General features: G+C 47.7%; 1 protein-coding gene across 1 annotated transcript in view; it reads left to right on the top strand.

Annotated features, from left to right (window-relative positions):
- Positions 1 to 5,802: 5,802 nt before the first annotated feature.
- PITPNA (phosphatidylinositol transfer protein alpha) overlaps positions 5,803 to 14,749 on the top strand; it is a 37,845-nt gene continuing 28,898 nt past the window's right edge. Inside the window, exons 1-2 of the mRNA XM_074263838.1 lie at positions 5,803 to 6,013; positions 9,939 to 9,969. Of these exons, the coding sequence (XP_074119939.1) occupies positions 5,994 to 6,013; positions 9,939 to 9,969 (51 nt within the window). The 5' untranslated portion in view covers positions 5,803 to 5,993. The remainder of the gene's footprint in view (positions 6,014 to 9,938; positions 9,970 to 14,749) is intronic.

Below are 14,749 nucleotides of genomic sequence, written 5' to 3'. Positions count from 1 at the left end.
ATGAATTAAAGAAGGGAGAGATTAGAGGCAAGAGAACCAATTAGGAAGCTCAATAGCCCTAGTGAGAAGTGATGAGGACCTGACTCAGGGTAGGGAGCATTTAAGTAAAGAGAAGGAAGAAGTCAGAAGAGATATTTTGAAGGTAGCATGGACAGAAACAAAGTAAATCAGCAAGAGAGGAGGCATTGGGAATAAAGGAAATAAATTCTGCTTGGGGTAGAACTGTCTAATAGGTGATTGGATGCATGGTACTATTACTCAGGAGAAAAACAAGAACTGGTTTGGTAGATCTGAGAATTACCAACATAAGAATAATTATTGAGTCTATGGGAGCTGAGGAAATCACCAAGAGAGTATATATAGAGAGAAGAGAACTCAGAATAGAGTCCTGGGATTTACCCACAAGGGATAGATAGAAAGAATAGAGTGACAGGCAGGAAGCTGAGGCAGCTGAGTGCTACAGTAGACAGAACGCTGGGTCTGGAATCAGGAAGACGTGTCCAAATCCCAGATACTTACTATTTGTGTGACCCTGGGAAAATCATTTCATTTCAGTTTGACTTAGTTTCCTCAGCTGTAAATGAGGGTGATAATAACACCCACCTCCCAGGGTTGTTGTGAGGATCAAATATCTGGCATAGAGCAAGCACTAAATAAATATACTTGGGTAGGAGTCAAGAGTGTCAAGTGTTTCAGAGAATTCAAGAATAAGAACTGAGGTCATTGGATTTAGTCCTGAAAAGGTCATTGGCAACTTTGGAGAGGGGCAGAGTTTGGAAGGCAGATCACAAAAGCTTGAGAAGTGAGTGGGATGGGAAGTCCCAGAGGAAGAGGTGGTTGCCAACTCCTCCAGTTCCAACAATATTATTATAGCTAGCAGGTATATAGAATTTTTAGATCTTCCCGAGGCCTTACAAATATTCTTTCATTTTATGCTCACAGACAGATGCTTTATGAGCCCTATTTTACAATTGAAGAAATTGAGGCTGAGAGAAAATAAATGACTTGTTGAGAGTCACATAGCCAAGATGTGCCCAAGGCTAGATCCAAACTCAGGTCTTCTTAACCCCAACTCCAGTGTTCCACCTGTGGCATCACCTGGTTCCAGCAACTGTGATGCCATCCTTCCTTCTACCTCTTTCCTGAGCTTGCCCTGCATCCCCCACACATTTTTCTAATTTTAGTTTCCCTTTATCCACTGGCTTTTTCTAGGACTTTGCTTGTAAAAGGAATGAAAGATACTGTGATAGTTTAAAGAAATGGTGGGATGAAATGAAGAGTTTTATGTGTGTGTGTTTTGTTTTTTTTCTGAGGTTGAGGTTAAGTGACTTGCCCAGGGTCACACAGCTAGGAAGTGTTAAGTGTCTGAGACCAGATTTGAACTCCAATCCTCCTGAATTTAGGGCTGGTGCTCTATCCACTGCGCCACCTAGCTGCCCCTTGAGGATTGTTTTTAAGGCTAGATGTGGTCTAGGCACATCTATAAGCATTAGGGAAGGAAACAAAAAAAAGATTGAAAATTGGGGGGGGGAAGGGGGAGATTTAAGGGTATGCTCCTGGAAGAAATGGAGAGAAGGGCACAAGTCCTTTCTAATAAGTGATTTGCTATTTAATTCATCATAGCAGTTGTTCTAAACCTGATTTCCCCTAAGCCTTCTAGGGCACCTTCTCTATTTATCCCCTTGGCTGAGCACTTGAAATTCTATATCATTGAAACAATTGAGACAATTTATCTAGAGCTCCCCCTTTTCTCCTCTTCCTCGTGTCCCCACTGTGTTCCTTTACTGTCTTCTCCATCTCTTACTTAAAGAAGTGACCCGTTTTCTTGCCAAAGCAAACCTTTCAAAATTACACCCTTTGTTTCCTATCCCTTTTTGTCTTCTGCAGATTGCTCCCTTTATCACCCACACTCTCTTTCATCTTCAATTTCTCTCTACCTATGGATTCATCCCTGATGTCTAGAAATATGTCCATGTCTATTCCACTCTTAAAAACCTCAATGGATCCAACCATCCCTGATAGCTACCAGCCTATAATTCTCTTCTTCTTCATGGCTAAACTTCTTGAAAAAGCCATCTACATTCAGGATCTCTACTTCCTCACCTCTTAATTCTTCCAAACTCTCTGCAATTTGGCTTCTTACCTTTTTATTCAACTGAAATTGCCCTCTCCAATGTTACCAATGATCTCTTAATTGTCCAATCTAATGGCCTTTTCTCAGTTCTGAACCTATTTGAATTTTGTGCCTATCATTCCCTTCTTTTGTATACTCTTTAGCTTTTCAGGACATTGCTCTCTTCTAGTTCTCCTCTTATCTGTTTCATCAATCTTCAGTCTCCTTTGCTCATTCTTTCTTTCTTTCTTTTTTTTTTTTTCGGAGATAATTGGGGTTAAGTGACTTGCCCAGGGTCACATAGCTAGCAAGTGTTAAATATCTGAGGCCAGATGTGAACTCAGGTCCTCCTGACTTTAGGGCTGGTGCTCTATCCACTGCGCCACCTAGCTGCCCTGCAGATAATTTTCTAATCTGTAAACCCATCCAGCCCTAGTTCTCCATGCTCAGCATCCTGCCCCCATCTCCAAATGCCTCCTGGACACATTAAATGTGATGTGCCCTCATTCAGTCATTTCAGTTGTTCTTGACTCATCTAACCCCTTGACAAAGATACTGGAGTGGTTTTTGCGATTTCCTTCTTCAGCTCATTTTACAGATGAGGAAACTCCGGCAAATAAGATTCAGTGACTAGCATAGGGTCACATAGCTAATCAATTTCTGTGACCACATTTTTCTGATTCTAGGTCTTCCTAGTGCTCTATCAACTGCGCCATCCAGCTGCCTTTAGACACTTCCTAGACATCTCAAACTTAATTGGTCCAAAACAGAACTCATCTTTCCTCCCCAAACTTTTCTTTCTTCTAAATTCCCTTCTGACTGTCAAGCATGGGACCATCCTCCCAATCATCCACATCTGCAGTCCTAGTGGCGTCTTCAACTACTCATTCTCACTCATCCCACATAACTGATCTGTAGACAATTCTTGTCTTTTCTACCTTCATTACATCACTCATATAGATCTAATTTCATACATATACACATATGTGTAAGCATGTGTGAGTATATATATGTATGTGGATATAGAACAATGTCTATATACATTTGTACTGTATGTATGTATAAAAGTTTATATGTAAGATATATAGCTTTTTATTTATTTTATTATTATAGCTTTTTATTTACCAGTTATATGCATGGGTAATTTTACAACACTGACAATTGCCAAGCCTTTTGTTCCAATTTTTCCCCTCCTTCCCCCCCACCCCTTCCCCAGATGACAGGTAGAACAATACATGTTAAATATGTTAAAGTATAAATTAAATACAATATCACACACACACATATATATACGAACAATTCTCTTCACTCATCTAAACATCCTTGGTTCAGATCTTCAGCAGTTCCCATCTTCCTGTCTCATCTCTTCCCACTCCCACCCATCCTCCACTCGCTGCTGAGTTGAGTTTTCTAAATTGTAGGTCTGACCATATTGCCCCTTCCCCCTGCTCACTGATTTGTAGTGGCTCCCTCTTTGGTTTAGAATCAAAGCTAAAGTCCTCTACTTGCATTTTAAAGTTCTTTATACCCTGGCTCCTTCCTACCTTTCCTGCATTCTTATGCCCTTCTCCTTTCTCAGCTCTCTGTGATCCAGCTCCACAGGCTTATTTGTAGTTCCCCAAACATCCCATCTCCTGGGCACTCTATACTCTCCCTACCCCATGCTGCCCTTCAAACCACAATTCCGTGTTCTCTTTGAGAAGGAAGGATGAACAACAAGAGCAACAATGGCAAATCCTGCCTTCTACAGGAAGCCCTGGGCAGCTAAATGGCAGTAGATGGAGAGAACCTGAGACCTGAGGTCAAAAAGACTCAATCCTTTTGAACACAAAACTCAAATCTGGTCTTAAACACGTCCTAACTGTATGATCCTGGACAAGTCACTTCACCCTGTGTGCCTCAGTTTCCTCATTTAAAATGAGCTGAAGCATATATATTGTATCTAGGATATACTGTAAGATATTTAATATGTATGGGAATGCCTGCCATCTAGGGGAGGGGGTGGAGGGAAGGAGGGGAAAATTCGGAACAGAAATGAGTACAAGGTATAATGTAAAATATTACCTATGCATATGTACTGTCAAATATGTTATAATTATAAAATTAATTTTTAAAAAGACAAAATAAAATAATGAGCTGAAGATGAAAATGGAAAAGTTTTCCAGTAACTTTGCCAAGAAATTCCCTCCCCAAAAAAGGGAGTCTCCAAGAGTGGGACGTGACTGAACAACAAACAGGAAGCCCTTCTCAGTCCTTTTAGCTGCCTTTCTGGGATTCTGCCCTCGCTACTTTCTATCTAAATTATTATTATGTGTGTGCTGTCTCCCAATTTGAATGTAAGTTTCTCGAGGGCAAGGACGGTTTGGCCTTCTCTTTCTATCCTCAGAGCCTAGTACGGTGACGGTGACGCACCGGATGCGGTTAAACTATGGAGTGTGTGTGACAAGTTTACATTTTCCTGAGTGGAAACAATATGCACACAAACAAATATAATATAGCTACAAAGTAAATGCAAAGCTTAAGAAACAACATGCATATAAATGAGTCAATGCAAAAGAGATACAAAGTGAATCCAAGGCTTAGAAATCTATCAGAGAAAACAGCATGTACTCAGACAGTTAGATACAAAGTAGCACGGTAGATCCGGAGCTAAAAGGTCTGCTAGAAGCCATTGTGCAGGTGAAGAAGGAGAAAAAGAAGAGGTGTCCAACTTCCCGCTGTTTGTGAGAGACAAGGCCGGTGCCCTCCCTGCAGGGCCCGATCAGCACTAGGTGATTTCGAGGAGAAGACACTGGTACATGAATGGACCAGGAAGATCTCATCGGTGAACAGAACCCTGGAGGAAAAAATAGCGATAGTAAAAGGAAGCGGTTCTCCGAGGAAGACGTTTCTTTGCTGACATATTAGACAGGATCAGGAAGACCGGACTTTAAATTTGGTGACCGTCCTTATTATTACTATTTTTTCAGATATGGGGGAGGGGGCCCGGCAGACACGGAGAAAGAGGATGGGCGGGCGTAGCGGTGAGGACATGCAGACAGTTGGCTTGGCTCGGACCCTAACGCGCGGGAACTCTCTCCCGAGGCTGGACAGGCAGGGTGGCTGGAGTTTGCATCGGATCTCGGAGGCAATGGGAAGCCAGGGGGAGTGTATTGAGCCAGGAGCCGACAAGTAAGTCAGTCTAGAGCTGGAAAACTTCGGCATCTCTCTGAGTCCGACGCTTTCGTTCTGCGGTGCAGGAAGCTTCGGGCCCAGAAGAGAAGTTGTATCCGGTCCGGAGCACGGAGAGATCCGAACGCACGTCTCGGTGCTGCAGAGGCCGGCCCCACTAAGGCACCTGAAGCTGTCGGGAAGGGGGGGAGGTTGGGTCGGAAAGGGTTCCTTTCAAGGGGGCGACCCTGGCCCGGACGCTGCGCTCCGCCTCCCACGAAGGATGCCCCGCGGTGACAGCGGATCTACCCCGGGACACCTCCCGGGAGCGCGCGCCGGGCACGTGCGACCCGGGAAAGGCGCACCGCGCGTGCACTCCGGTTGTGGCCGGGGGAGGGGGCGGGGGCGGGAGCGGCTACGGGCACACAGCGGGCGCGGGTGCGATGGGCGCCCCGCAGGGCCGTGGCCCCTTTAAGGCTGCGGAGGCCCCGCCCCCGCGGTGAGGTCAGCGCGCTCGCGTGCGTGTGACGCGCTGGTTGCTGCAGAGACGCCCCGCCCCCCGCGCGGTGCTGCGGAACCAGGAGCCCCGGGCGGCGGCAGCCGAGGCTGGACAGGCGGCCAGGGGTGAGGGAAGGACGACGACGACGACGAAGACGAGCGCAGCCGGGCCGAGCTGAGGCGAGAGCGGCCGCCGCGAAGCGGGCCAGCCGCACGGACGCCGGGCTCAGACATGGTGCTGATCAAGGAGTAGTGAGTGTCCTGGGAAGGCGGCCGGCCGGCGCGGGGACCCCCCGGGGCGAGGGCGGGGGCGCGCGCCCGGAGCGCGCTGCGGGGGGGGGGGCGGGAGCCCGGGGGCGCGCGCGTGCCCGGACCGCAGGGGGAGGGGGGGCGGACTGAATGGGCGCTGACCTGGGGACGGGGCCGGGAGGGGTTGAGCCACCGCGGGGTCCGGTGCCCAGGGGTCTGGGAGCCCTCTCATTTGGGGAGAGGGATGAGGGATACTGGGGAGGAAGGAGATGCTGAGGGCCAGCAGGAGGAAGGGGGCACTCCAGAAGAAGGGGTGCAGGCGAGGGGGAGGGGGACTCGGGAAGGAAGGGGGTGCAGAGGGCCAGGAGGGGGAGGGGGCACTGACGAGAGGAAGGGGGGCCAGGAAGGGACGGGCGAACGGGTTGGAGACTTAGAGGAGAGCTACAGTGGGGAGAGGGTCCTGCGGGAGAGGGGAAGGGGCGCTGAAGGACAGACAGGAGCGGGGCCGGCGCAGATGGGACCTGGAAAGGAGAGCACGATTGGGATGGAGACAGGGATAAAGGAGGTAGTCAGAGAGGTGTCCTGGCAAGAGGATCCGAGTGACCTGTCTGCCGGAGCGGGAGGGACGGAGTCCGATTGAGGGGGACCGGGAAGGGTCTGGATTGAGAGGAGACTTGTGGGGTCGTTGGGGGTTGGGCAGACAAGAAGAGGTTTGGCGGGGAGGTGCCCCGGAGGATGAGGGGAGATTGGGGTCACAGAGAAGGAAGGGTGGGAGGAGTTTATGGAAAAAACTGACAGGATAGGACATCATGGGGGGGTCATGGGAAATAAGGAGAGAGGATAGTTTGAGAGGCTGGAGGGGCGACAAAGACAGATAGGATGATGGAGATGTTGGAAGACAATCAGGAGTGTAATGGAATTTAAGGGGGGAGGGGTTGGCAAAGGTTGGAAGGATATGGAGATTTCTAAACCCAATGTTGTGAAGGGATTGATCCAAGGGACTGAAATGTAGTTTCCAGGACTGGGAGGGGCTCATTGGCCCAGTAGTGTATTGAGAGGAAACTCAGGTCAGCCAAGGGAATGAGAAGGGGAGCCCTTGTATGGTGAAGTTGTGAGTAGACAGCACATCATTCTTGAGCTTTCATGGCCCTTGTGGGAACGTTAAGGAAGGGAAGTAAATCTTCATTTGGGACCCATGACGGGTGAGGACGTTAAAATTCTCAGCTCTCCTAGGGAGCTGTATTTTTTCTTCTCATGCTGAGTAAATGTCACAGGGCCATCTCCAAAGACGATAGATGGGGAAATCGGGGACAGTTTTAAGAGAACTCTGCATCTTTGGTAGGGGAGAACAAGGAGGATTGTGGGGGACGAGTCAGTGTCTCCAAGGAGTCCAGAAATTATTGATGTTGAAGAAGGGGGGCTGGTGCAGCGTCCTTGCCTGTGTTACCAGGTAGATGCAAGTCTGGGTATTTTCCCTCCACTCGGGAGAGCCGTTTGGTTCTCATTCTATGCAGGATGTAGTACAAAGGGGAGGCTGGTGCTGTGCATTTTAAGAGGTCAGGAACCTAGAAGCTGTTCGAGAAAAGCCTCGCTTCTCCCCTGCACAGCAAGACTTCGAAATTGTCCAAGGTCCAGCCTGGTGGAAGCATTTTCCAGCCACAGGGCCTCATGGGTGTTGAAACTGGGCTTCTTTAGGCTCTGCCGGGGCAGAATCCAGCATGATCTTGGAGATTCTCATTGTGATTGTGGAGAGGAGGAAAAGAAGGGAAGTGTTTCCTAGGTTGTTTTTCATAAGAGAGGGAGTTAGTTGTAAGGAGGTTGTGGTAACTTTGGAATTTTAACTCTTCCTGTTCAAGGAGACAGCCTTTCCCTCGGTCTTTTTCGTAATAAAGTGGTGCAGGAATCTGCAGTCAGCTGCAGTTGGGAGTTTTGGAGGGAGGGTGAGCTGGGAAGGCATCTGAACACTTTCCGAAGAGGACTTCTCTCTGTTCTTTGATCTCCTCTGGTTCCGCAGGCCAGCAGCACATTTCCTTTGAGACGTGTGCTCTGCATGTGGGCATGTATGTGCGTGTGCCATGCGCTGGGGCATGTGCGTCCTTATGCCCAGAGGAGGAGGGGTCTGGGATATTTTGCCATAACTGCAGTGCTGCAGCTCTTGAGAAGGGGAAGAGTGAAGGTCACACTAACTGGACACCGATTTAAGTCTCCAGACTTGGCGCTGCATGTTCCGTTTCCTTTGTCTTCCTCTCCCGGGCTGGGAAGATGGCTTCATTTCCAGGGAGCGGGGGGAGAATGAATGGCTTTAGAGCCGTAACAGACGCAGCTTGGATTGTCCTAGTAGGAACTGGCTCAGGCAAACCCACCTGCCTCTGGCGGGACTCAGGAGCCTGATACTCTCCGTGATGCTCTGGACTTTTCAGTTCTCCTGGTCTAATTTCAGCAAAATTCTGAATATAATTTCCCCTTGGTGCTTGAATTTAAAAGGCTTATTGTTTTCTAGGAAGTTTCCTTTGAGGGTGTAGGAATTTTTGCCCCAGAATTAAGAATATTTCTATGGTGTTTGCTTTCTCTGAGGAGAGGGAAGTGTCAGCAGCAATATCCAATAAACTGGATTATTTGTTATTTGAATCATTCTAGGTTCTTGATCTACCTTGCAGCAGCTGCTCTGAGCCTATCTAGTTTAGTCTGCCATTCTTACTTGATGTTGGGGTCTTAGTTCCTTGCCCTCCCCCCCAAACCCATGTGTGCTTCCCACCTTCTTGGGGAGGCCTCATGGTCCTGTTACTGTAACTGTGAACTGACCATCCATTGGTTGGGGAAAGGGACAGGATTTGAGAAACGTTGCACAGGAAGCAGAACACCCCTGCTCTTTGCTCTCATTGATGGGGTTTAATGAAATACTTGCATGGTGTAGAAGATTTTAGTGGCTCTCTCCGACCCCTAGAAAATGAAAGCTGGGGCTCTGTAACTGACTTGCTAAGTCTAAGCACGTGTTGCCCATTACCAAGTCATTAGCCTCCAACTGCTTCCCCCTGAAGTAGATATTGGGCTTCTCTGCACCTCCAAGGAGACTTCACTTGTAAAGAACTTTATAAACCTCAAATGGTCTGATAAATGTGAGTTCTACAAGCTGCACAGGAAAGTATGGACAACTTCTGATTCTTTGTTAGCTGGTGTGAGAACCTTACGGAGGCCTCTGGCTTCCTTTTGTTCTTTCATCGCCATCCTCACTGGCAGAATGGGAGAGGTAAGAAAACCGAAGGAATTGCTATGATCACTTCTGGATCCCACAGGATCCCACACAATTGCCAGTGTGTAATTAGTCATAGCCACTTAGTATGATGGTCTATTTTCAGATTGATTGATTGGTAGAGGTATTTGCTTAGTGGATATTTGAGAATGAAGAGCCCACCGAGGCCTTGGATTTGAGATGTAGCTCTGCTTCTGAGCTTTTGGGGGGATGAACTGAGTGTCCGTCCAGACATAGAATGGGCTGCTTTGGGGTTGATTTCAGAACTGCTGCTCTGGAGCATTCAATGTAGAAGGTTCATATCTAATAAAGGGGAGCTGCAGGCCTTGACCTTGGGGAGCAGTCGAGCTTCTCTCTCTGGGGTCTGCAGCACACCTAAGTCTGCCTCTTCCTTTCTGACAAATCTTATGGAGTACTCACCCAGGGAGGGAGGCCCCTTCAGATGTGCTGGCAGGAGGAGTTCCCATCGAATCATAGATGAGGCTCCCTGAGCTCAGGTCATCCTGTAACTTAAATTGTAATCTCCCCGAGGGCAGAGCCGCTTCCTTCCACAGACATGTCTTTTACAGTATGGTGCCACTGAAATTAGGGCGTAAGAAATGCTTTTTGATGATGATCTAAGAGGCTTGTATAGGTTCCAGTGCCTGAAGTTGATACCTTGTTTTCCCTTTCTTACAGTCGAGTTATCCTGCCTGTGTCTGTAGATGAGGTAAGTTCTTTTTCCTGATCTCCTCTGTGGTTTCTTTCTTTCTTTTTTTTTTTTTTTTGAAGTATTTCTCTCTGGTCAGCTAATCCTGCTCACACTGATACTCTCCCTGCCACCTTGATTTTTACTTTGTCCAAAAGTAGGAATGAGCCGTGCTTATTCTGACTGTCGCCAGCCCAGCTTTACTTAAAAGAAAGGTCACTTTGCATCCAGCCAGATTTCTAAGGACCTGATCTGAGAGTTGTCCTAGCTTGTGGCCTGTGATTTTTTTTTTCCCTCCTAAACTAAAGCTAGCCTGTATTACAGGCTCGGGGTAATGGAGGGTCATCTCCTTAAGTGAATGGTCACATCGAACGGCTGGCAGGCCATTCTCCCTGAGATGTCAGTCACTTAGGAAATCTGTAGGAACTTTATGTCCTTGTGTGACAAATCAAGGTGGCCTATTGGGAAAAGAATGGCAAAGACCCTCCCCGTTCCCCAAGGGCCCTGATGGTGAAATAAAAGTGGAAAAATCTATCTCCAAGAGAAGAGAATGAAAATAAAAATGTTTGCTTTACCCACTTGGCTTCTGGGGATGGGATGGTCTGGCCAAGTCAGCCTGAGGAGGTTTCAGTCAGAGTACTGACTCAGCATATGTCCTCCAGGGAGAGATCTCTGGGGCTGCCTCACCTGCCCTTTCCCTGAGTCTCACTCCTCTGCCCTCCTCCTGCTCTCTGCCTTGTAGTCATCCCCATTTCCTTCCAGATTTGAACTCTATGCACACAGCTTCTTGGGAGCTCCCTCTTTCTACATGCCTGGAGGGTGTAAGCCTGCCAGCCCCACTGGGGATGTCTGGGATTGAGGGAGGGCAGTTGCACAAGTTTGTTTTCTGGTGCTGACATCTCTAGAACTCCACCCATCTTTACCTTTGGATGATACTCACCATAAATGTTTTTGACTGATAACAAACTGCTTTGTATATAGAAACAGTACTTAAAAAAAAAAAAAAAAAAAAAGCTTAGGTTAAAAAAAAAAAAAAAGAGGAAGAGACTTTTCATCTGTAGCAAGTGTCCTGTCTCAGCTTCAGCTGCAGTTTCCCTGCTCCCTGAAAGGAATAAGGAGTACTAATATGACCCTCCCAGAGGACTATGCTCACTGTCAGACTACACAAATGAGAAGCATTGTGGGAAACTTAGAGACAGTTCAGTCACAGAGATTGAAGTCTATGAAGCCGGAGGTCAAAGCAGGAAGTCTTGCAAAGGATCCATGGAGAGATTGTTCAGGGGTCTGTGAACTTCAGAAGGAATAAAAATGATTTTTGATTTCACTAGAATTGGCTTCCTTTGTAGTCCTATATTATTCTGAGAAGGGTTCCCTAGGCCTCCTCAGACTTCTACTCAAGGGCCCGGGACACACAGAAAGGTAAAGACACTCCCCTCCCCCGGGTTAAGGGAATGGGGTGCTAAGCCCAGAAGAGGGATGGCGGGGTTAATGTTTGTCTGCAAATCTGTTCACATTTTACCATCAGAATTATGTAAGTGGCTGTTGTCCAATTCTGCAAGAAGAATTGTGCCACCTTAAGTTTGTGCCACAAAAATTTTGGTTTGGACATAAAAACATGTCCTACTCCAGAGTTTTTAGGCACTGGCCACGTGGCATGTGCCTGTGAAATGAGCTCTGTAAATGTACAGTGCGATTCGGTGATTTCTTCGAGGAGGGGGAAGGAGGGACAGTGGCCAAGCCTTGGGCCAGGTGGGGATCAGAGAGGCTATCACTTTATCACTTACAGCTTAACCCCAGCTGTCCAGTAATAGCCTTTTGTCTAGAATCTGTTCCTGAAGGAACCAGAAGTCCCAGCATCCTCTGTTGGGAACTGACAGAGATACTTGAATTTTTGAGTCCTTGTATTGGTCTTTTGGCCAGATGGCCAACTCCTTGATACCACGATCTGTAAAGGGCTTGAATCTGCTCTAGAGCTTCTGTTCCCTCTGAAGAGGAGCCCAGAATGATATTAGATCCTAGAGCTAGAAAGGACCTGACAGGCCAGTAGTCCAACTTTGTCCTCTTACACAAGAAAACAATGACAGTCACACAGGTTACGGGCTTCTCAAGATCACCTAGAGTCAGGATTTGAGCCCATGTTGATTCCAAGCCTAGTGCTCCTTCTGTACTGCTTTACTGCTGCCCAAAGGCTAATTGCTTATTATAAGGCCTGACTATAAGGCAAATTAAAGGACTGCCTCTTCTACTCAGGATTGGTAGTGGAAGAATTTAGTTTTATCTGCTAGAGTAAAAAAGGGTTAAAATAAAATTTAGGATTGAGGTGAGAGGGCAGCATCATCAGGTTCACTCTGGTTTGGTTTGGGGGAATCTTGATGCATATGTGGGTAACAAGAAATGAGAGCAGTGATGGCCCAGAGTCAGGAGGGAGGGAGTGGGGGAGGGGAAGAGCTCCTTTTTATCCTCTTCCCCCCTCTGCTAGTCATGAACCTCAGTTAGAAAGCCTGAGAAAGTCCCGAATGGAGAGGATAAGGAAGCACTGACCCTGAAGAAAGCAAGAACCAAGGTGGGCCAAAGTCCACTGCCCATCATGATGACAAGTGGGTGTATCCCATGAATTCAACCAAGCCCATGTGGTATCTCACATCTGCTTTCTGAAGTGAGAGGCTGCCCTGAATCATGGGCTGGGAACTCTCAGATTAGTTTGAGAAAGAATGCTGAGAAGTGATACCTTTGTAATGCCTTCTTTCCCAATAGCTCCTTGCCAGTCAGTGGGATGGAGCTGGGGGCCCCACATTACCAGTTGTATGTCTCAGGGTTTCATCTTCCCTGAGGAGTTTGGCCTTTCATAGGAAGAGGAGCTTCATGTGCTGTAGCACCACCAGTCTCCTACTGTCAGGATCTTTTCCTGTTTTAAGTTTGTCTTGTTTTTTAAAATTAATTTTATTTATCAATGAACAAAGATGTTTTCTCTCCCTCTTACCTCCCTCTTCCATTGAAAAAAAAACAAAAAAACGAAAGCCTTTGTAACAAATGCACAGCCAAGCAAAACAAATGCTTACACTGACTTCATCCAAAAATGTCTGTCTCATTCTGCACCTGAATCCATCAACTCTCTAACAGGAAAAACTTCATTCATCATGAGTCTTCCAGAATGATGGTCATTCGTTGCATTGATCAGAGCTCTTTAGGTTTTTTAACTTCTAAGTTTTTATTTGTTCATTCATTTACTCATTTTTTGTTTGTTTGTTTGTTGGCAGTGTTAGTGTTACTATAGAAATTGTTGGGCAGCTGGGTGGCACAGTGGACAGAGCACCAGCCCTGCAGTCAGGAGGACCTGAGATCAAACCTGATCTTGAACACTTAACACTTCCTAGCTGTGTGACCCTGAGCAAGTCACTTAATCCCAGTTTCTGAAACAAAAGGAAGACATTGTTTTGGTTCTGCTCATTTCACTCTGCATCAAGTCATTAAGATCTTCCCAGGTTTCTCTGAAACTGTCCCCTTCCTCATTCCGTACGTTTCATGCACAGTCCCAGGGCTGCTCTCCATTGGGCGTGTCAGCACAGGGAAGGCCTGCCCTTTGCCCTTGTGGGTAGTGCGGTTTCACTTCTGGTTTCCAGAGACATCTCCCAGGCTCCATCCCTTTTTGGGTGCCCAGCCTCGCACTGTTGTGTGGGTGGAACTAGCAGCTGTGCCGTGTTTTTCAGAGTTATGTGTTCACCCTTGTCCCCCACCCTCCTCCTGTAATAGGATTGCTAAATACAGCAGAGTTCCTGTTTTTCTTAGTTACATTTTGAAGCCCGTCTTTGGGATCCAGGAACAGAACTCAGACAGGAACATGGGCTCTCCTTGGCCCTCAGGGACCTTGTGGTTCAGAGCCTGGCTAGCTCTGTGGGCTTACCTGATATCTGTTTAGGGTGATACCCTTGTGTAACAGCGCTCCTGCCTGACCTGGCTCCCTTAGCAGGGAGCTGGTCTCCTCTCAGGACTCCTCAGGTGAAATCTCCCCTCCCCCTCCCTGTCCCCTGCTGTGCGCCCCCTGACTGGCACTGGTAGGAGCTGAGTCTTATTTACCAGGCCTCCTTATCAGAACTGCCTCCCTTGTCTCATTGGGATTATGGGATCAGAATATCAAGGGAGATTATAGGGCGAAGATGCCAGCCCAACAGGCTGATCCTCTTAAAGGCCGACCTTTGACTCCTGCCGTTGAAGAGGAACCAAATGAATGAAACTCTGTTACTAAAGGAGATTAGTCTGTGCCTGGGAACCCTGTCCCCAGCATGGCCTGTCAGGACAGCCATGTAGTTCCCGGCTTGCTGAGGGAGCCAGGCCAGGCAAATGTTCTCAGCTCTTCTCCAGCTGAGGCCCCTGGGATACTTGCTCAGCCAAACTTTCCTCCACTCAGCGAGTGACCCAAATGGGACCTCTAGGGTATAAGGCATGCTGGCAGTGCTGGGCTGGCTTAGGGTTGGCAAAGCTGGCAGGGCTGGACCTTACCCAGGGTGAGCAGAGGAAGGGACTCTGTGAGATTAGCTGATCTCATGATCCTGCTGGAGCCACTCTTGGCTTTTTGTAGAATTTTCACTTGCAACTTTGGAGGTCAGGGGTCAGGGACAGCTTGCGTTACAGCTTAGCCCAAGTACCCGGGGTCTCCCAGGCACGATAGGCCCCTGATGTGCTGAGAAACCTAGCCTGGGAACCCTCACACACACACTACTGATCCCTCTCTCAGCAGCTGCCCTCCCTGCCTTAGCTCAGGGTAAAGTGATCAGTCCCTATTTTGGATGCTATGGTAGACAGT

The sequence above is a fragment of the Sminthopsis crassicaudata genome, chromosome 4 (genome assembly GCF_048593235.1).
Source record: "Sminthopsis crassicaudata isolate SCR6 chromosome 4, ASM4859323v1, whole genome shotgun sequence".
Classification (NCBI taxonomy): domain Eukaryota; kingdom Metazoa; phylum Chordata; class Mammalia; order Dasyuromorphia; family Dasyuridae; genus Sminthopsis; species Sminthopsis crassicaudata.
Note: the sequence above shows the minus strand (reverse complement) of the source record. Positions and strands in the feature narration are given on the sequence as shown.